The sequence below is a fragment of the Garra rufa genome, chromosome 8 (genome assembly GCF_049309525.1).
Source record: "Garra rufa chromosome 8, GarRuf1.0, whole genome shotgun sequence".
Classification (NCBI taxonomy): domain Eukaryota; kingdom Metazoa; phylum Chordata; class Actinopteri; order Cypriniformes; family Cyprinidae; genus Garra; species Garra rufa.
The window spans coordinates 36,463,983-36,487,462 of record NC_133368.1 but is presented as its reverse complement, the minus strand read 5'-3'; the positions used below and the strand labels follow the sequence as shown (position 1 = coordinate 36,487,462).

The window sequence follows — 23,480 nt, the reverse complement described above, 5'->3', positions numbered from 1 at the left end:
TGTCTTACTTTCGCCACATTGCCACAAACTTGTGAACAGACACATATCCCCTCCTGTCTCCTCCAGCAGCATGGAACAATGGAGCTTTCCAATAGAGTGGGCACTCACAAGCCTGCAAGAAGACAAGTGTCACAGTAATAGATTGTTACTGCAACCTCAGTAAGACAAAATAAGACGTAATGAATTTTCAAATAAACGTTCAATTTATCTAAACAAAGTCAAACAGACTGTTAAGTTCTGAACGTTACAGTAGAGTTCAGAAATAAAATGCTGTAACCGTTCTCTCTTAAACGGGCAATTGAGCTCAATCAGAGGTTTCTGTTAAGTGTTTGGACGTTATGACTACATCTTTCACATGTGCTGTAGAAACTATAAATGGCCTAATTAGCAATGATTATGTTTATAAATCATTCTGTTTAAATTCCTGAATCCCGTCATTTACCTAGACGGTTCCCTTCAGGATATGCAATTCAACATATAAACAGTGGTGATATTTTTCCACTGGCTACAGGAAAAGTAAAACCTTCAAACTTGTAAACAGTTATAAGTTAGTTACACAAAATGAACAATTTGCAGAGCGGATAAAGGTGGCACGTTACAAACCACACTTACCTTGGCGACTAGACCCATGTCTTTTAAAGTGACTCTTTCATCAGGAAACTGAGAAAATATTTGTTCTATCTTGGAAATAAGATTGTCTATGTTGATATTGGCCTGGGGCTGTCCTCGAGGGAAGTAGAACTTTGGAATGCTTTCACTTAAAGCTGGTGTAACGGGCTCCTCTTTCTTAGCCTGTGCCTGCTGAAAAAGACAGAAACAATAACCATTAGCCACAAGACTCATCATGGGAGAGATGTACGGTTGCTCTGAAAATTGCACCTCAATCAGCGTTTCACAGTGATGGATTAATTAGGTCGTCTCAGAGTGCATAAAACACAATTTAATGGATTAATTTGTGGATGATTTTAAAGAGTAGGAATGCAATTTTTTTCGTTCCATGAGATGCTGTACCCACGAAATAGGATAAGATGTTAAAGTGGATAATGGTTTGAAACACGAGCTGTGACTCCTTCATGACATCCACTAAAATTTTAAATACAAAATGTGACCCTGGACCACAAAACCAGTCTTAAGTAGCACAGGTATATCTGTAGCAATAGCCAAAAACCCAAAGACCCATTTTTTGGGTCAAAATGATCAATTTTTCTTTTATGCCAAAAATCATTAGGATATTAAGATCATGTTCCATGAAGATATTTTGTACATTTTCTACTGTAAATATACAGGGGTTGGACAATGAAACTGAAACACTGGCCAATATAGTGTTGTAGGTTTCATGGCTACATTTGCTCAGCCTGGTGGCCAGTCTTTACTAATTGCACCTTCCACCAGTAAGAGCGGAGTGTGAAGGTTGACTATGTGCACCCAATGGTTCAAACATAGTACCCTAAAGGTGGTGCTGTGTATCAGGATGATAATGTACCAATACACACAGCAAGACTGGTGACAGATTGGTTTGATGAACATGAAAGTGAAGTTGAACATCTCTCATGGCCTGCACAGTCACCAGATCTAAATATTATTGAGCCACGTTGGGCTGTTTTGGAGGAGCAAGTCAGGAAATGTTTTTCTACACCAGCATCATATAGTGACCTGGCCACTGTTCTGCAAGAGGAATGGCTCAAAATCCTTTTGGCTACTGTGCAGGACTTGTATTTGTCATTCCCAAGATGAAATTATGCTGTTTTGGCCACAAAAGGAGGCCCAACACCATACTGATTGTGGTATAAAACTAGGTGTTTCAGTTTCATTGTCTAACCCCTGTATATAAAATGTATTTTGGTTAGTAATGTGCATTGCTAAAAATTTCTAAAAATTAAACAAACTAAAACTTTTTCAATATTTTGATTTTTTTTGCACCCTGATTCCAGATTTTCAAATTGTTGTATATCGGCCAAATACAACAATTGTCAATCCTAACAATCAATACATTAATGGAAAGCTTATTTATTCAGCTGTCAGATGATGTACATATCTAAATAAAAATAACAACAACAACAACAACAACAACCACCTTATGACTGGTTTTGTTGGTCAAAAGTGAGGGTAAGATCCTTTTCATTTAGTATTTTACATTTGTTTTCTTTAGGGTTTGTTACATTTAATAAAAAAAAAGAAAAGAAAACAAAAACTTTCACCTGTTGACAGAAAAAAGGTCTAGTACATAATGTACATAAACAACTATGAGTTTGGTTTAGTCTGGCTGAAGTTGAAAACCGGAATCTCTCTACAGTGTGATAACCTGTTGTCCTTGCGTCAAATCTATTTGCTATCATGTTCTGAAAAGAACAGTTTTAAAAAGTTACAAAGCTGATAACAACTTGTGATGGACTGCAGGTTCAGGCTTGCAAACATTGTTGGAAACAGATTAGCTTGGTATGGTAAACAACATCAGAAATAAACTACTGGACTGGTTATACATTGGACAATCGAGTATTTAGTTACACTGACTAAAAAAATAAAAATAAATAAATAAAAACAAATTAATGCATGGAGTTTATAAAAAGAAGAGGAACAATCAGGGGCAAATGTTGATGTGGACTTGACGCAGCCTTGGCTGAAAAGTTCAAGAAGTTTATAAAGCCTTGAGATTTGCAGAACAGTCTTTATGACCCAGAGTTGGGTGGATGAATGCTGAAGAGTGACATTTACAAAAATTGGTGGGGATTTTGAGAAACCTTGACCGAAGTGTGCACAACAACAGTATGATAGCTTTATCAAATGACAAAATGTCCTTCATACCCAAATGTTTTGTGAACACTTGTGGTTAAATTCCTCTTATTACTGATTTTCCAAAGGCTCAGCTTCCCACAGTAACTTAAAACCTCAACTATTTGAGTGTCAGGCTGCAGCTGTGAAGATCTTGACCCCCTAGTACTTCCACACAGAGAAAAAAAGAACTCCATCAAAGCTCACTCTCTAGAATAAGCAACATTACAGTGAACAAGGTCCATTTGGCTTTTCTGTATTAGCCAAACACATGGACATGTAGGCTTCAGCCAACTTGACCTTCTGTGCTGCTGCTTTAGCCTGAGAGATATAGATTTTTTTTTATACTGTAGCAAAGCAATGAATTAGGTAGCAATATTTGGTTGTGATATGGAAGCAAAGCAGATATTAATAACCTTCACTGTCATGCTTCATTCTGGCATAAAAATGAAGGAGCACACATGGCAGGGCTCTAGACTAACTTTTTGCACTGGTTGCACTGGTGCGCCTAACTTTTTTTTGCACCAGCACAAAAGTTAGGTGCACCCAAATTTTCAACCGCATCACATTTAACACCGCAGTTTTACAAGTTCACTTTTTTTTTACTTTTTTTATTTATTTATTTTTTAATCCCTGTCCATATAGGCAATATTGACTTGTAAATGATTAACTAACAATCTGGTCAATATAAAGTTCTTTATTTGAAGCATATTTTTTCCCCAGTACTTTACCCTACTTTATGTAATAATGAAAACATTTCAGTGAAAAAATAAGTCCAAAACTCTCTATTTTAACATTTTGAACAATAGGGCTCTAAAATTGTTTTTTTATTTTATTTTTATTTTTCGAAATTCTTGTTTTAATTTTTCTCATAATCAAATGAAAGCATAAACATGTATTTATTTTTAATCAAATGAAAAATAAACCTTTTTAATTTTTGGCAAACATGTATATGATTTATAAATAGGAATATATAAACACCTACGTTATACTGTACAAAAGTAATACAGGACTAATATTGTTTTGTTTCATGTTAAACCGTACTTTTATTTTGACAGGTTTCCGTGAAGTTTCTGTGTGTACAGTATGATATGATGCTTTCTCAAATGAAACAGTAAAAGTGACACCGTAGGTTTGGAGATTGAGTTTATCTGTTCATGTGAGATGCAAATGCCAAAAATTAGCGGGAGCGTCACGTGTGCTTCAGTAGCATATACGCGTGTAGTTAAAAAAAAAAAAAATACACGTCTCCACCATTAATACATAGAGGCGAATGGAACATGCAGGATTCATTTTAAACGGTCTTTTTGCCTTTCAGTTTTCATAGACACTAGTCCATATCGCGACTTGAATTAAGTGACAGACCAACTTTTGATTTATCAATCCAGAAATCAACGTATTACGTGGCATTCCGCGCCATAGTAAATTCGGTTTTTATGAATGGAGTGCGCGATCCAGTCCGTGTTTTTGCGGAGGAGGCATTGTAAACGCTTGCCAATGTAGAGACATCCTGACTGCATCACATGCATTTTCAAACGTACACACACGTACAGGAATATCTGGACCACGGACAATCAGAGGGGGGGCGGGATCCGTCCTTTATCTCTGATTGGTTTAGACCACGATATGGGTCTAATGTGCGTCTGCTGTTGAGCAACAGGGAGACTGAAGGAGTTTCGTTTTTTTCCCCCTCGAACGGCTGGTCGCACCGGTGCAACCTTTGATTTTTTTTAGTCGCACCAAATTGGTCGCACTCTAGAGCCCTGCATGGTAATATTCTATTTATTACAAATCCGTTATTAAAGCAAAGAAAGTCAAGTGGCCTTTGGTTCAAAAAAAGGGTAGGGTGGAAAAACTAAAAGCCGTTCGACTTTCTTTGCACATTTACTTTGTAAACACTAGGCTGGTACTTCCGTCTATGTCACGCCACGTGACCTTTTCAACGTGACAACATAATGCGTCTCGAACGCATATCACAGAACTAGTGCAAGGTGAGCATTTAAAAATGAAAGATTGTTTTGCTAGGTAAGACCATTTTTCTTCACTGGGATAGTGTAGAGCCCTTTGAAGCTCATTGAAACGGCAATTTGGATCTTCAACCATCTGATCCCCATTGAAGTTCAGTATATGAAGAAACAATCTGGAATGTTTTCCTCAAAAACCTTACTTTCTTTTCAACTGAAGAAAATAACACATGAACATCTTGGATGAAATTAGTGAGTAAATTATCAGGAAATTTTCATTCTAGAAGTGAACTAATCCGTTAACCTCTTGGTCCACAAAACTAATGACTTTAAATTTCATTAACTCTTCTAATTAGCATGGCAAAACATGACATGAAATGTAATAATTCATTGAACCTAAAGTGGGTTGTATACACACATTTCATACTATAGAAAGCAACAGTGAATACCCACTTTTGCAGCCTTGGTTTCCATATTTTTATTTTTATATTTATCCAATTATTGTCTAAATAAATATTTAAATATTCCTAAGCCTTAAACAAAACAAACCACCTTCAAGATTTTTCATAACATTTTAAATAAAGCAAAAAATATTTGCAAATCAGAATATACAAACATTACAAGACCACTAATTAAATTTTTTCGACTACACAATGATGCAATAAAAAAAAACAAAAAAAAAAACAGTACAAATGTAGGTAACAGTAGTTATAACATATAGTTTAATAAAAAACAAGGCCATCTTAATTTAGTTGTCACTGGGCAGCCCTATTTTATGCAGCAATAAGAACATCACATGGACAGCCGTATCCTCGTAAACAGGAACTGTTTACACGTCCAGAAAAATCTGATGACTTTATAAGCTTGGGTTTCATGTAGTAATTTTAACCTATTGATAGATTAGCTAGTACACTACCTCATCTCATTCTAGAGACATCCATAACATATGTTCAGAAATAGTCCACTGCTACTCATCAGTAATTGCACAAAAATCTACTTAGATTTTGCTTTCAAATACACTCCTAGAACCCTGTATGGAAGTTTGGAAGCCTAATGCAATTGGACAGTCTTTCTCTGATGTGGCATGCAGGGGATTCTGCTCAGTCTAACCCACTGTGAGAGATGAATGCGTTTAATCTTGCCTTCCCCAGTCAGTGTCAGCGATGTCTATAAAAGGGAATGACCATCATCAACTCCAGCACAAGACAGACAGAGCCTCCTGCTCAATCCTAAATATTTGGATGCTCTTAAAACCGCTGATAATCCTCTAGCCTCTGTTATTTAAAAAAAGAAAGAAAGAAAAAACATTTTGCAGCTATAATCTCACATCTAATGGACGCTAACATCACATCACATCCCTACTGAGACTGACAGCAATAGCATTAAGCAAGCAAGAATCGAGATCACTCTGATGGCTTCACACAGAACATATAAGACAACCTGCCTGTCCTTGCTGGAAGGCTTTGAGCCTCTTCTTAAAGCGAGAGGGTAGCACAAAGTCACAGCCGCGTGCCAGCAGTGCCAGCTCCTTCCTCAGGTCAGGGTCCTGCCGTAAAGAGATCTCCTTCATTCTCATGCTGTTGTCGGCTAATGGAGCCAGTGTGGCAGACAGTATGCACTCCGGGGTCAGGATAATCTTGCTCAGTGACTGTCCCGCCACAGGACACTCCTCTGCCTGTCTTTATCAGAGCACCAGCTCTCTTAATGGTGAATGGCAGCTGCTCCTCTCAGCCGTGCAGTGGCCTGATTCACAGCCCTGCCTGTTGCTCCATACATCCAATAGTGGCTGGCAGAGGTCATACAGTCCTGTCCTGAAAAGTCACTGGGGAGATAGGACGAGGGTGTTTGTGTGAGAGCAGTGGAAGGGGGGGCAGTCGGAGGGTGTGTGGATCTGCCCTTTTCAGTGTGCATTCCACTGCTCTCATAGAGGTTATGTAAAGACACAAACCTGCTCACTTGGAACCCTTTGATTCTGTATCCAAGAGATACAGCAGCTACTAAGAGCAATGATTAACTGCAAAAGGATGCAACATTCTGACAAATTAGCATACTTCGAATTAATCTGCCATTTAATTTAATTTCAGTCATCATTTACCTACACTCATGTTGTGCGATTTTCTATTTTGCGTAAGATATATGCCAATGGGCAATGTTCCCAAAGCTTTTCAAAATATCTGTTTTGCAGAAGAAAGTCAAACAGGTTTTGAATGCTGGCTGTTTTCTTTATTTAAACCATTTCTGTCAACTTAAACACAATAGGGATGCTCATTTCGGTTAATTTTCCTGACCGACAACCGCTGCTCGTTATCCGGTCATTAACCGTTAACTGATAAAATTAGAATAATGAATTCGTTTAAAATAAAAATAGAATGCACGAGTATCTGTGATGATACATAAAAATACAAGCAAATGTTTTATTTTAACGTGCAAACAGCAGCATACAGAGCAACAACAAAAACTGCATTCTTCATATACTCAAATTATCACGCATGAGCAGCGCTTCTGAGAACAGAGAAAATCAGAATGAAAAAAAAGAATAATATAAATAGGCCTACACTAAATATGTATAAACTAAATAACTACCTAATTAAGATGACAAAACTAAAACACACTGAATCATTCTATGCGCTTTGAAGAACTGTACCGGTCTTGTTCTTCTCGTCGGACATAAAAATATATAGCAGGCCAGCTTATACCTCAGTTTTTAACATGTGGACATGCTGTACGGATAGACTGGGACGCTGTCTGTTAACGCTTAGATCCGTGACAAAGACACTTCACAAAAATCCTTTCAATTTGCGGTTCGGGTCTTTTCATCCAGTAGTCATATGTGGAGAAACGTGTTTTCGCAGCGTTCAATAGCCAATCACAGACATTTCTGTTGATTACATTATAGCAATGGCCAATCAGAGGCGGCTATGTTACGATCCTCTCACCACTCAAAGTGCCGGTTTCAGTTCTGCTGAATTCTATACCTCCACGAACTCTCTCATTAAAACAAAGAAAGTGTAGACATGATGTAAATAAGAGATTCATTGTACAGAGTAAAGGTTTTTTTTATTTTTTTTTATTACTTTTTATTAACTTTGTGAGATTGCGATTAACTACAGTATTGTATGAGTGACAGCTTTCCAGTGATTGTAAGGGGAGCGCGCACTTTTTAGACTATAATTAATTCAGAATTTGAATACATTTATTCATGGATTCACTCTCTGATAACCCAATATCGCCATTGCCATCATGTAGCATAGGCTACTTACACGAGTTACACAAACTAAGAGAAGGTAAAGCAGGTGCTTACTCAACGAAATATGTCTGGACAGCCGCACTTTTACACGCGCCCGCGAGTAAACATTATTTTTTCTTTCACCATGCAGCAAACTATAAATAAATAAATAAATATATATATATATATATATATATATATATATATATATATATATATTATTATTTTTTTTCTTTATTATTATTATTATTATTATTCATTTTTTAACCGTTTAACTGATAGTAATAATCGGTTAAAATTCTTACTGACGGTTAACGGTTAAACGGTCAATATGAGCATCCCTAAAACACAATCATGAAAAAATCATGACAACAGCCAATTGGGGCAACATCAAATAGAGCAACATGCCCTTCATCATCAGCTTACATGCTGCTGTGTGATCTCCTTATACAACTCTTTTAAAACATGGCTTAAATGCTGGAAATTAGGCTGACATTCTTATTTAAGGCTTGTGGATGCTTGTGCTACTGCACTGTAATTTAGCTGGACTTTTCATAAATAGAAAATTATCAATTCAAGTTAAGTCAAATCACCTTCTATAGCACTTTATACAAGCAGCTTTACAGAGATAAACTCAGCTAAGGAGACAACTCAGATTCAGATTAGGGCAGCCGTGGCCTAATGGTTAGAGATTCGGACTTGTAACCCAAAGGTTGCAGGTTCGAGTCTCAGGTCCGGCAGGGATTGTAGGTGGGGGGAGTGAATGTACAGCACTCTCTCCACCCTCAATACCCTCAATACCACGACTGAGGTGAGTCCCTTGAGCAAGGCACCGATCCCCCAACTGCTCCCCGGGCGCCGCAGCAATGGCTGCCCACTGCTCCGGGTGTGTGTTCACGGTGTGTGTGTGTTCACTACTGTGTGCACTTGGATGGGTTAAATGCAGAGCACAAATTCCTTGTATGGGTCACCATACTTGGCCTCACTCACCCCCTTTCCTATTCTGCTGTAAAGCAGCTCCAAAAGACAAGAGAGTCATTATTTCAGATCATGTCAGTAGCTGCGTTTCTATTACATACTTGCGCAAAACTTTTGCGATATTTAATAAATGTCGACAAAAACTATTGCAAAATGACTGCGTTTTCATTAACGATGTTATGTGAATAAAACAACTTTTTCCTCTCGCAATAAGCCATGGCAAGGGATATTGGTAAGTTTACATATATCACAGTCACTGCACTAGCCATTATTTTTAATCGAAAGGCACCTAGGTATCTTTGCCATGTATAAACACAAGCAATGAGTCGCCACAATCAGCTCTGTTGGCCGTGTTAGGGCTGTAATGTGCGCAGATGAGCATTAATGACAAGAAAAACCCCTTATACTTGACAGTGGCCATAAACATACCATTTCTTAGAGGTTACATACTACATTAAAAAATGTTCATGTTACTTTTACAGGTCATCTGTAAACGCAAAAAACACTTTTCCATTGCAGTTTTGCGAAATATTCCTTTAAAAAAATAAAAATAAAAATAAAATAAATAATAATAATACGAGCATAAAAAGTAAAAATTTTGCGATATATGGGAGTTTTTGTTAAATTTGTTATTTCCATTATGTGCATTTTCAATTTGCAATTTCAAATTGCACAATTTGAAGAGTAATGGAAGAGCAGTTAGTGTGAAGTTAATCAAACTTTTTCAGAAGTCACCCTAAGCAAATTTAGATCTATTTTTTATATTTATATGATCAGAGCTGAATGCACTTCGCATTTGAGACATGTAAAGTCAACCAATCATTTGCATGGGGTGACTGAGATAGGGCAGGATATGAGAGTACTAGAGCAAGCTCAAACCACTAAACAATGAACCTGAATCATTATATAGAAGAATTAAAAGAATATGCACTGTAAAACATGAATAATGCAGTATATATGTTGTGCAAATTCAAAAAGCACCATATGTTTAGATTAGGGCTGCTCTCAACTAAATTTTTTTCCGTTTGACTAGTCGTTCATTTTAAGCATTAGTTAACTATTAGTTGCACGTTTAATAATAAACCATATAAATCATAATAATGAGCATTTAATTGCCTACATAGCCTAATAAGCGCTCTAGCACATGAAAAAAAGCTTGCCACAGCACACCGGCAGACATAATTACGATTGTAGGGGAACGACAGCGGACCACAGGAAAGAGGGCGGAATGAGGCGCAATAATAGTTCAAATATCTCGATTACTGTATGATTGTTTGAAGCTGAATTTGAAACTGAATTTCGATTAATTGCATAAACATCTTGTTTGCTTTAATTATTTTACAAAAGTGCAACGTTTGAGTGCACACAAATAAAGTGTCTTTACAGAGTCGAAAGACTTTTAGCTGCATGACCCAAAATGACAGAGTATTTTAAAAGCAAGTGACCGCACCGGCGACTTCCATCTGTCATGCAGTAAGCGCGCTAGTATTCAGCTTCCACACTCTGCACAGACACTAGAATAGCGCACATTTTTCTAGGTTAACATTACATTAAGCGGCCATGTAAAGTTACTACAACTTACATTTTTTAGGTGAAAAGCCATATTTGAGGTTGATTAATGATAGCTGAGCATTTGGATGTCCTGCCCGATGTACTATATTACAATATAGACGACTATATTACAATATATTACAACTATATTACTGCGTGACTTCGCCACTTCCTGCGAGATGTTTTTTCTTGCTACTAAGCAACTAATAAAATGTCAACCAAGCCTAGTCTCGTCGTCTAACAGTTAGTTGACTATTAGGGGGCAGCCTTAGTTTAGATAGTAATAATACTATCTAAATAGTTACTAATATAAATAGTTGTTATTAATAAACTGCAACTGCGTTATAACCCAACATCAAGCATGTGGATAATGTATGCAAGCTACTTACAAAGAAAGTGTCTGATCAAGAAACAAACTATTACTGAATTTTATTTGTAGTTTAATTTGCATTATGGAATTTGCATCAGCCCATCTTGCCTTCATGGATGAAACAGTCGCACACAGCATTCAATTAACACACTAAGGGAAAGACACCGGTTTATATATTTTAACACACTCAAACATATTTAACTTGTAGTACATAAGCTCTAAATTGTAGTTTAATGCAAAGCAATTTTTAAACCATCTATATGCCCATGGTCAATTTAAATTCTGTATAGCAAAACTGCACAACATAAACCCTGAATTGGCCCTCCTTGAAGGGTAAAAAAATCTACAGATGTATTACTGCCTATGTTTTGTTTATTTTGCTTTCCAAGGCTACAGCTTCCAGCCATTCCGCAGCTTATTATAGATGACAAGTCTTAGTTAGTAGCACAGCGTAGAAGTATTGAATTCAAAGAATGATGGCTGAAGCAGTTGAGGACTATTAAAAGACCCAACATGCTCTGTTTGGGCAACCCCACGAAACAAATGTATCTTGAGTCCTTTAACAAACATCCGCTCCCAGACTGACTGCAATTACATCAATTCTCTCTAACTGTGTTGATCCAAAGAAACTCAGCCTTTGAGGCTGGGCGTTGTGCATCTGAAAATGCCTTTCTTATGCCCATTATTGTTTTGAAAACTAATTGATTAATAAAAGCAGACTTTAGTGACAAGTGATCTGCCATAGAAGTGAGTGAATATGCACAGAAGGCTGGGAGCCAGAGCATCTAACAAACAAAGTGGTGCAAAAATAAAGCCCTGCCTGGCTTAAATAAGTATTTTTAGATGTCAGATCATCGAATCCACATTCTTCCACTCATTCCAGTAGAAACAGTTCCTGTTGTCATCCAATGGCAGGATACTGCACACATTTGATAAGCCCAATTTTCTCACTAACTGCTTTTGAAGTCCTCGCTCATCAGTCCATTAAAAAATAAGGAAAAACAACAAAAGGGCCAAAGTAAACCTGCTGGTGAACATGTCAATATTTTTGTTTGTCCTTTAGGTCTTTTGGAAAGTTTTCTCCTAACAACACTTTCCCCTGCATTCGGTTCAGTGTTTGTGCTACACGTACAACAACTCTCCACTGTCAGAGTAAGCTGGTACTAACAGAACGAGAAAAAGATCTGCCTGAACAAGAGGTGGCAGCTGTCCGTGCCGACAGTGCCAATTTCCAAACAAAGCTCTGTGTCCAGTCAGTAAAGCCAAGTGGTTGAAGAGAGGATGACCAGCAAGGCAAAAGTGAGGAGCACTAACAAACATACTACAATTCAAGTGCTGGAGGGGAGAAAAATATAAACACTGTGTGATAATGGTTCGATAGGAGGCTGTAAGAGTTATAAACTGCCATCAAAAGTCAAACTAACCCTCCAAATAAAAGCTAAAAGTCAAAATCCTTTTGCAGCTGCATATCATTTGAACATAATGAAAGAGAGAAAACCAAAATGAGACTTCATCAAGGCAGAAATGTGAATCAAAAACCACAAAATGCTCTTGATTCCCTATATACAACTTGATTAGAACTAACACTTCTGACAAAATGGATGCCTTTAATTACCCATACTTTAAAGGGAAGATACTAAACTGTAGGGATGGTACATGCAGAAAGCATTTAGTTTTTTTACTTTGACCAAACTGCCTCTTTAGCAGGATTGGTAATTAACAAGGGCTTGTGGCAAAAATGCCACCAAAATAAATAAAAATACCCCATCATTTTAAGACAAATGGGCAAAAAATGCCCCAGCACAATTAAACAGAGTATAACAGCTGTCTTGATTAAAATGAAATGTGAAAACGAAAGAAAAGGGTCAATTTGCATAAGCTTTTACATTCTGTTTTGTGCTTATAACCAAAGACTTAACCAATTAAAAGCATTTCTGTTGAACACAAGAATGCACTGGCCCATCAGAGGTGCTTAGATTAGTCAGCAGTGAAAACGCCGAAGCTGTTGTTGAGTGTGCACACTCGCAAACTCCCTCATCGTATCTGCACTGTGCAAATAAAATTAATTTCATATATTAAGTGATTATACAGGGAGTTTTTGCATAACTTGTGCTAGACTTGGTTAACGTCATGGACCGACATTTGTCTGTAAAGCCAGAATGTGATGTGCCCAAAATGAAACAAAAACAATTATATAGTTTTCTAACTCAAGATTAATAATCATTATCACAATATAAGGGCCAATAATCTACAATAATGATTCTTGTCATAATACTGCAGTCCTATGAGCTCTTGTTTTTTTTTTTTACATGTATAATTTAGATACAACTTTAAACTATTATTGTTGACAACAGTTTGAATATTGATTAAAATAATTTAAGAAAATTTGCCCTCAAAAATGTTAAAAAAAAATGCCCTGGAGATCAATTCCTTGATCAAAAGTAACCCTGCTCTTTAGTATTTAAATATTTTATGTATATTAAATGTTGAATTTTAAAATATAGAAATGAAAGAAAAATTCCAAATTAAATTCATGAAGAAATGTCACACCAAGTACGCAAGTTCTCCACCTTAGACATTAATGTAAATAACATAAGTTATTTCTTCAATTAGCTTATATTTTTCCAGGCAACATGCCTAATGACCTCTCACCTTCCAACCGGGAGTCAGGCATGACAAACACCCAATTATTCTGACCATTAACAGCATCTGACGGAGTTTATGCATACTGTATTACACCATGGACAAATATGTAAACTGCCTATGAAGTGTAAGCCAAATTCCCAGTAGTTAATTCCTGCACAGTGGAACCAAGGCTATCTTTACTGGTGTCCTGTGTCAAAGTTGGAACAGTTGTTCTGATGAGCATCAGCATGACGTTAATTGAATTTTTAACTAATACTTTGGAGAATGCATTTGTATTCTGGAATTCCTTTAGCCTCTTAAAATAGAGCATATGGGATTAAAATCTCTTTAATACATTGTGACAAGTTGTGGGCACATGTTGATTGTACTATGCCAAAAACCATAAAATACCCAACAGTTGTTCCATCAGCATGTAGGCTCACCAAAGCATCTGAGAATAACTGGACATAGAAATCAAAGCCTAGACACATCTGCTTAGCATTTCACAATAAAGAATCACACCGGTCAGATAATGTCCCTACTCAAGATTTACGGTCACTGCAAACAGATGTCTTTCCTCAAAATGCAACTGGATTTGTCATCCTTAAAGAAAATCTAAGTTTGCAGTCTCTGCTTCTCACATTTTCCTTTATTATCTTTCCTCAAGCTTTAAACATTTGGAACGTGAGTGAAATAAGACACAAAATGTACTCTGTTGTGCCGTGTTCTTGCGTTTCACATCAGAAGCTAATTTTATCTCATAATCTTTTTCATTTCCACAGGTGCATTGATGTTGCTTATGAATAAGCCTTCTTGATATCAGCTTCCTCTTATTGGGCCAATAAGATACGTGTGAATTTAATGACACATTGATCTGATACTGACAGCAGGAAGTATCATAGAGGCACTGCTTTAATTAAAGTATCACTGCATAATCCAATTTACGGGCTCTGAAACCTCAGCAGCAAAGTCCAGCAGCATCGCTGGACAGCGCATGATGACAGAGTCATTACCATTCCAGGGATTGACAGCATAGAGATTCGCGCACCTCTGGCCACACATGAACAGGATTTCTTTACACAAAAGACATGCAGGGTTCACAGAGCTCATCTGACCAGAGCAGGAGCTACATGCACTGACCAGAAGCTGCAAAAGCCATTCAGCATCCTCTTGTGGCTAAACTGGGAAAAAGTAGTTAAACCCTCTTAGTGGTAAAATGGCTTTTGGACCACCATAGAGGAGAACGTTTCTTAAAATTTCCTACCAAACTGTGCTAGAAACCACTTTTAAATCATTAAATGAATCTGACTAATCAGGGCTCAACAGTGTGAGCTTTTCACATGCATTTGCAACTAAAAAGAGATGCGTGCAAAATGTATTGGGGAGCATATGTATGATTTACAAAAAATATGAAAGTATAAAAGTATAAAATTATCACCTTTATTAAATTTAAGGTTGTAAAAAGTCTTCAATATTTTAAATGGTATAACAATGGCATTAATTATCATTTTAAGAGGTTTTAAATTTGGGGACGTAAAAACAGGAATTGCAATATAGCTTGTATGTAATTATTAAACTTCAGAGGCTTTGATTTCATTAAATAAATGTGGGTGCTGCACGTTTATAGTCAAAATGTGGGTCCATCCATTGCAAGTTCTATATTTATACACTACCAATCAAAAGTTTTTGAACAGTGAGTTTTTCATGCTTTTTTTTTTCTCTTCTGCTCACAAAGCCTGCATTTATTTGATCCAAAGCACAGCAAAAACATTACAATTTTGAAATATCTTTACTATGTAAAATTAATTTATTTTAAAATCTAATTTATTCCTGTGATTTCAAAACTGAATTTTTAGCATCACTGCTCCTGTCACATGATCCTTCAGAAATCATTTTAATTTTATGATTTTCTGCTCAAAAAACATCTACTATTATTATGTTGAAATCAGCCGAGTATAATTTTTTTCAAGTTTCTTTGATGAGTAGAATGTTCAGAAGAACAGCATTTACTTGAAAAAGAAATCTTTAGTAACATTATCAATGTCTTTATCATCACTTTTGATCAATTTAAAGCATCCTTGCTAAATAGAAGTAATAATTTTTATATTTTCTTTCCAAAAAAAAAAACATGCATATTGACTCCAACCTTTTGAATTACAGTGTATAATGTTACAAAAGTTCATTTCAGATGAACGCTGATATTTGGATTTTTCTATTCATCAAAGAATCCTGAAAAAATGTACTCAACTGTTTTAAATATTGATAAAAATGTTTCTTGAACAGCAAATCAGCATATCAGAGTGACTTCTGAAGGATCATGTGACACTGAAGACTGGAGTAATGATACTGAAAATGTAGCTTTGATCACACAAATAAATTACATTTTAAAATATAGAAAGCAGTTATTTTAAATAGTAAAAATATTTGACAATGTTACTGCTTTTGCTGTATTTTGGATCAAATAAATGCAGGTTTGGTAAGCAGAAGAGCATTCTTTAAAACATAAAATTTTTGTCTGGTAGCGCAAGACAAATTATGTAATTATAATCAACTTTAAAGTAGGCCAATCAATTTTTACGCAATTATTGAATACATTTTAAGAAAGATATATTTTAAAATGGTACTTTTTTCACTTAATTGTGCTTGTAAATTTCTCCTTGTATGCCTTCATTAAAGAAAAAATTAATTATTTGATCAATTTTATTTGCACTCTCACATTTTTTAACTTAGGAGCACAGGCCTGGATATAACAGTCTGCAAGGTGACACAACCGGGGTCATGCTGCATTGTAAATAAAATGCTGAGCACAGATGCTTTACCTTCTTAGTGCTGACAGAGCGTCGCAAGGCCCTCGCATTCACTCCAGCTCTGTTATTGCTGCCACTCGCAGATGGCAGGGTGGCTGAAGGAGGGCTGCACGGGGCACCAAGGGCCGCAGTCATTCTCTCTGTCGCATTAATCTTCGAAGCAATGTTGTTGTTGTTGTTTTCGGTTAATACCAAAGTGCTCGTGCCCTTGAAATCAGTATGGCTTAGATCTATTTCTTCTCCGTTCTTGATTTTGTTGAGGTAGTCTTTTAGCATCGCCTGAGTACTCGGCTCACTCAACCAAAAGAGGAAGAGCTCGTCGACCTTCATCTTCAGGACAGGCTGAAGCGTTTGTGGTGATGCCATTTCGGGTTTGCTTCATGCAGCCGAGATCCTCCCAAAAAAGATAAAAATAACCTTAAGAATAAAGCAGAAAGGACAGTCAAAATCACAAAATTTAGATATTTAAAATATGCACTAAGCACAAACTACTGATCATTACTTTCATTTATATACATGCATCATTATGTCTTGTAAATATTATGTGGTAATGTAAAGTTACTAAATTACTCTATGCAACTTGGTCAACAAAGTATGTTTATTAATGCATATGAAAATATAAAATACATCAAACATGTTAATAAAAATATTAAATACATGTATATTTTGCTAACACATTAAAATATTTCACATTTCATATGAAAACTGAAACACTTTACAATGGCTAAAGTTTTAGCAGAAATATTTATTCACTTAAATCATATAATTATTTGTTTTTCTAAACAGAACATGAACAGCTCAAACAGATGCTTCTTGCATTAACTTTACTATAATACTTTTTCAAAACATTAGTCACTGTGGTAAACGGTGGTAACTTGGTATTAGCTTCAACTGTCATAAATAACAGAACTTTAACTCGATGGCAGAAAGATTTTACGGACTTCGCATTTCACAGTATTAATAACTGCAGTAACTATGGTATTGCGATGTAAACTTGTTTATAAACATCCCACCGCGGATGACGAAACTAGAGAACACAGCGAACATATCTTCTAATTTAAATTCACTTTATTTTTCATCACAATATAACGTTAAACCAAAGGAGTGTTTAAACAAAACCGTAGCTAATTTATGACAGAAATTAGCTGGTTTGTTGTTGTTGCTAGCTGACTACACGCAGCATACACTTCCACAGCTAACGGACAACGGGTAAATAATTACATAAACACCGCCAGTATTGCTAAACATAGACAAAGAAATGTGTTTTTAATCGGTAAACTCCACAGAATTAAAGGTAACTGGTTGACATTACTCTACCTTCGGTCGTTAGGATGAGTTTTGGTTGTTACCGTTCATTCAAATAGGGATACACTTTGAATCAAACTCTCGTTTCCTCAGGTAACCGGGAAAAGTTTATATCGCGAGAGCAGAGTCCATTCGCGAACGACTTGTTCGTTTGAAGCGGTTCGTTTGAATGATTCAATTGAGCCGATTCGCGTTCGAACTGTTTGAGTTACCGTTTGAACGCATTAGAGATTTTAATAATGAGAGTCACTGGATGAAACGAACGTTTGACTCCAAACGAATCAATGTTTAATAGAATATATTTCTGTTTTAGAATGAAAACTTTCTGGAAGAATATTACTCAGCAGTCCCATGCAATTTTTTTTACATCGTCACCATCATCAGCAGGGAAAATATTTTTGTTAACACAACGACAACATTTATATTTTGCTTACAAAATAACCACAACTAGATTTTTTTTATCATGCTACCCCATAAATATTTGTGACCCTGGACCACAAAACCAGTCATATGCTATGAAATTGAGATTTATACATCACCTAAAAGCTGAATATATAAATTTCCCACTGTATGGTTTGTTGGAATAGGACAATATTTGGCCAAAATACAACTATTTGAAAATCTGGAATCTGAGGATGCAAAAAATCTAAATATTGAGAAAACCGCCATTAAATTTGTCCAAATTAAGTGCTTAGCAATGCATATTACTAATCAAAAATGAAGTTTTGATATATTTACAGTAGGAATTTTACAAAATATTTTCATGGAACATGATCTTTACTTAATATCCTAACGATTTTTGGCATAAAAGAAAAATAAATAATTTTGACCCATACAATGTATGTTTGGCTATTGCTACAAATATACCCATGCTGCTTAAAAAGTCTGGGCCAGGGTCACCTTTTTTTTTAGTAAACTATAAGTTTCTATTTGAATACTTCACTAGTTTTACTTATTTAATTTAAAATGTAGAAATATTCTGTTTAAGAGTAGAATAATATTTAAATATGGCGATGAACAAAAAGGTCTCGAAGTGCAGTGGAAATTAAATTAAACAAATTAATTCTAATGGTCACAATAACAGACTGATAAAAAATAGTATTATGGAGCCCCTTGTAATGTCTCTAAAATTTACAGTAATAACACATTAGGAGTTGTACTCAACAGAAAGAAACTTTTTGTTCATCTAATGATTTCCTTACAACCATTGCTGTGTATAAATTTTTTAAACTAGACCACTACTGTAATAAAATCATGCTTAAACACAAAAAACCCATAAGATCTACAGCACAGTCTGAAATCCTTTAATAGTTATTCCACCCTGTACCTCATGATTTTTAATAAAAGCACAAAAGGACGCCCTCTTTATTCAAAAAACATTTAGATTTGTAATTCACATAATAAATCAATGCTTGGTGGGAAGAATGGATTTCACAAGACACTTCAATTGCTCTCAGATGTTTGGATTCTTTATTTGAGATCACAATGGGAAATGGGAACGATGCTTATGCCTTTGAAAATCCAAGGAGATTTTCTCATGCTATATTGATATTAACAGTACAGTATGGAGGATACAGCATTGCCCTGATATAATTACAAAAATAAACTGTTTTTGATAGTAGACAAGCACTGTCATTTAGTTGTGTCGGTTTCAACAATGAATAAAGGGAATTAGTGCAAAAAAACAAAAAATATCACTGAATTAACTGAAATATGTTAATTTATACCAGCAAAATCAGTTAACAATGGCTGCAGTTTGCCACTTTTTACAGTTCATCAGAACACGCACACATATGCATGTTCATTATTACTACATTTAAAGTAGAATTATATATCAGTTAGCACATTAATGCTTAAAGCACATTACCTATATATATATATATATCAGATGACTGGGTAGAAATCTGAAACACATCTTTCTGTGGCTACAGTCACCAGGCAAGACCGCAACATCTAATTTTGCTTTTAACTTTGGAAAACCTTTCAGGTCTTGTACTTAAGCTCTGGATATGATTTACAAGCATGTTGCATGAGAACTGGACTAAAAATACCTTTCCATTTTGAGTTCATAGAGAAGTTTTCTATTTGTTTTACAGCAAGGTACTGAACTATAAACATAATTATGCGCATATTCCTTTTATTGTTTTATTTAATCACACTCAAGTACCAAGGTCAAGTAGCATGTCATCAATATTAATCGAAGAACATCACGGTATTTAAAGCTATTTGTTTGTTGGTGTGCTATTAACTGTATTTAAAGGCAGATAAGCCAGTTTCCTTTCAAGATAAAAAGGAATGGACATTACATCATGGCGTGAATTATTTCATGCATTAACTAAATTGCCCCCTAAATGCTTCCTACAAAAATGAGTAACCTATTTTAGAAAAATGTGTTTCATCTATTAATTGACTCGAGATTTTAATCTAGGTTTTTTCCTCAAACATGAGAAGAAGAAAAGTCATGCGATCTCTCTCATAATGCTGGACAAAGAGCTGTTTCTTTCCCTGACATGCTTGCATGCGATGTGAATGTGCCAATAGGTTTAGGTTAATTCTGCCAAAGACTTTACAGCATATTCATCCCTGGTTAAAAAAAGGTAAAAGAGGCTGGTTGAGCACCCCCAGGGGCCTGGGGACCCGGGCCCCACCTTTGAACACGCATCACATCAGTCTTTCATTTCAGCTCCCAGAATTTCATCATTCATTTCACATTATCTGAAGCTCTCTCATAGGGAGCTTTGCTCGCTGTCGAGACGCCTCTGTTGCTTCAAGATCTCTTTGAATAATTCAGAAAAAGCAGGAGAAGATTAGAAGGCATTGGATTTGACTGCGTGAAGAATCAGTCCAACAACTCCCATCATAGTTATCAGCGGATCCGTGCTCAGGCAGACTCTGGTAGTTGCGGTTCAGATGTATTTACTGTGGTGTAATATCTCATTGATGTGACTGACAAGGTGTAGATTGAGAATTTAACTCACCCCTGCTTCGTGAAAATCGATGGAAGTATAAATACAGTTTAAATGTCGTAAACGTTGTCATTCAGAGCTACAGTCTGAGCTCAGCACAGCTCATGTTCAGAATTTTCGAATATGAAAGATCTGAAGAATTTGAGCTGAACGCTGTACTCAAAGGCAATAGTTTATATAGTCAACATAGTCAAACACAGTTAATCCAATTAGGCAGACTAGGTTAAAAATGTACAGTTATACAGTTAATCTAGCTTTTGTGTTCAAGTAAAATGCAACTTCTCTGCACAGGAAAATAAGTAGCGTATGCATTGAAATGAAAGTGACTACAATTAGCGACCATTAATGGTCCACAAAATTAGAGCTTGAATTGAACATGAGGCAAATTGTCACCAGTAATACCATGCTGATTTACTTTTCCGCCCTAAGTACTAATAATAACCATTTAATGTGAGAGATTATGTTATTATTATTTAAAACGGGCCAGAATTTGTCGTGAAATTAATCACATATTGAAACGTAATTTTTTTAATGAGCATAAAAATTCAGTGATGTCTTATCAAAGGCAGCTAACTGTGATCTTTCAATAGAGGCAATATTCTCTTTATCTCTGCCAAAGAATGTCTCCTTTGACCACAGCAGGATCTAATTTGTGAGCATCTTCACTATATGTGATAAATATTCCAAAAGTTCTTAAAAATCCAGCCTAACAAGTGTTTCCATCTGGTTCATGTCCAGATATATATAGATTCATGTGAATATTACATTACACACATTATACAGTGTGTGTGTGTGTGTGACCCTGGAGCACAAAACCAGTCATAAAGGTCAAATTTTTTAAGTTGAGATTTACACATCACCTGAATGCTGAATAAATAAATCTTTCCATTGATGTATGGTTTGTTAGGATAGGACAATATTTGGCTGAGATACAACTATTTAAGTATCTGGAATCTGAGATTTCATAAAACTCAAAATATTGTTTCTTAGCAATGCATGTTACTAATCAAAAATTATGTTTTGATATATTTACGGTAGGAAATTAACAAAATATCTTCATGGATCATAATTAGGGATGCACCGATACGTATCGGCCGATCATGCTTGCACGTTTTGTCAGTAAAGCCGGTTCTGTAATCAGCGGTATATGCCATCAGGTGCGTGATTTCACGTTGAGCCGTATATACTACACACAGCCGTTGTTTACCGAGAGCTGCGCAAATCCATGTTCATTATCAGTGTGAATGTGCGCAGCTCGTCAGTGAACAACGGCTGTGTGTAGTATATACGGCTCAACGTGAAATCACGCACCTGATGGCATTTACCGCTGATTACAGAACCGGCTTTACTGACAAAACGCGCAAGTGATCGGCCGATACGTATCGGTGCATCCCTAATCATAATCTTTACTTGATTTTTAGCATAAATAAAGAATCAACAATTTTGACCCATACAATGTATTTTTGGCTACTGCTACAAATATACCTGTGCTACTTAAGACTGGTTTTGTGGTTCAGGGTCGCATATATATATTTGCTAGAATTTTTCATTTGTTTTTTAATTTCTACGCTTTATGGATATATATATATATATATATATATATATATATATATATATATATATATATATATATGCAGCTCAGGGGCCTAGTGTCTGTCAGATCACATGATCTCATGGAAACGTTTTCTGTCTTATTCCTAAAACATTATTCCACCTCACCTTCTCAGAGACGTTTGTCATGACGTCTGGGATGTAAAGATCTGGTTCTTATAATTAGGCCGTGAGTCAATCCACTCAAAGTGCTTCAGTTACAAATGTACGGTACCATGGAAACAGATATGGCTGACTGTATGGTAAAATGAGACATTAAAAAAAATCTTTTCGAGGACAGTATACCCTTCTCAGCCATCGTATCATGTGAGGAAGTATCTGTTTGATACGTGCTGAAAAGGACACATACTTTTCACATCACAGGAGGCTAAAGCCTTGGCACCGCTCCCTGAAAAAGGATGAAAACAAGCCGTCTAGTCGGACAGAATCAATGTAAAGCAATTACATTAGCAACCCCGGGAGTAGGCAGCATGTGTACCTGTGCGGCATGTAGACATTGGGGACTGCAGTGATGGCCTGCTCGAGCATCTGCGGAAATCTGCATCTGCAGGAGGCAGTAGGCATATGAAATCACTCAGATGTGAAATATCAAAAACATGTCTTAAACAGTCTGTACCTGTGTATGGGAGGCACAGACAACAAGAATGCGCATGTGTATGCGTAATGTGTGTGTGTGTGTGTGTGTGTGTGTGTGTGTGTGTGTGTGTGTGTGTGTGTGTGTGTTTGTGTGTGTGTGTGTGTGTGTGTGTGTGTGTGCTTATTTGAGGTGTGATATTGCACATGTGCCCTCCTACAGAAATTACATTCATTGTCTGTGTTATTGCTAATCACTGACAGAGCACAGCAGGGAAAAAGAGGGCCATCGAGAACAAGCCTGACTGATTCCCACTGTGCTAGTGCACGCAGGATATGCGAATAAATCCTGTTATTTGCATGCTTGATTTGAAACATGTTTTGCTCGTTTTCGCTGTTCTTTGTTCTTGTTTACTCAAATTGCGAGACAATTAAAGGACACGCTTGTTGATACGGATCAACGTCGGCTTTCTTAAAATTGTTTTCAGCCACAGCACCATTAGACATAATTTGATTACACAAGTGCCAGAAATATCTGCCAACTTTTCACAGGCTAAGCCCGTTTGCTTCCTGATTGAATATTATAGCAAAAGAAATGTGTGTACTGTCAACCAAACAGCTAGTCAGAAGTTTAAGGACTAGCACGTAGTGTCTGAAGTTCAATTGAAAAACGCCGTTGCGTAATTACTCCACTAGATGGCAGTACACGCTATTTATATCTTCAAACAGAGATTT

General features: G+C 36.2%; 1 protein-coding gene across 1 annotated transcript in view; it reads right to left on the bottom strand.

Moving 5' to 3' along the window:
• The window catches only part of ppp2r3b (protein phosphatase 2, regulatory subunit B'', beta), a 30,716-nt gene extending 13,032 nt beyond the window's left edge, over positions 1 to 17,684 (bottom strand). Inside the window, exons 1-4 of the mRNA XM_073845343.1 lie at positions 17,608 to 17,684; positions 16,303 to 16,707; positions 613 to 801; positions 9 to 112 (exon numbers count right to left, since the gene is read on the bottom strand). Coding sequence (XP_073701444.1) covers positions 9 to 112; positions 613 to 801; positions 16,303 to 16,656 — 647 coding nt within the window. The 5' untranslated portion in view covers positions 16,657 to 16,707; positions 17,608 to 17,684. The remainder of the gene's footprint in view (positions 1 to 8; positions 113 to 612; positions 802 to 16,302; positions 16,708 to 17,607) is intronic.
• Between the last annotated feature and the right edge of the window lie 5,796 nt (positions 17,685 to 23,480).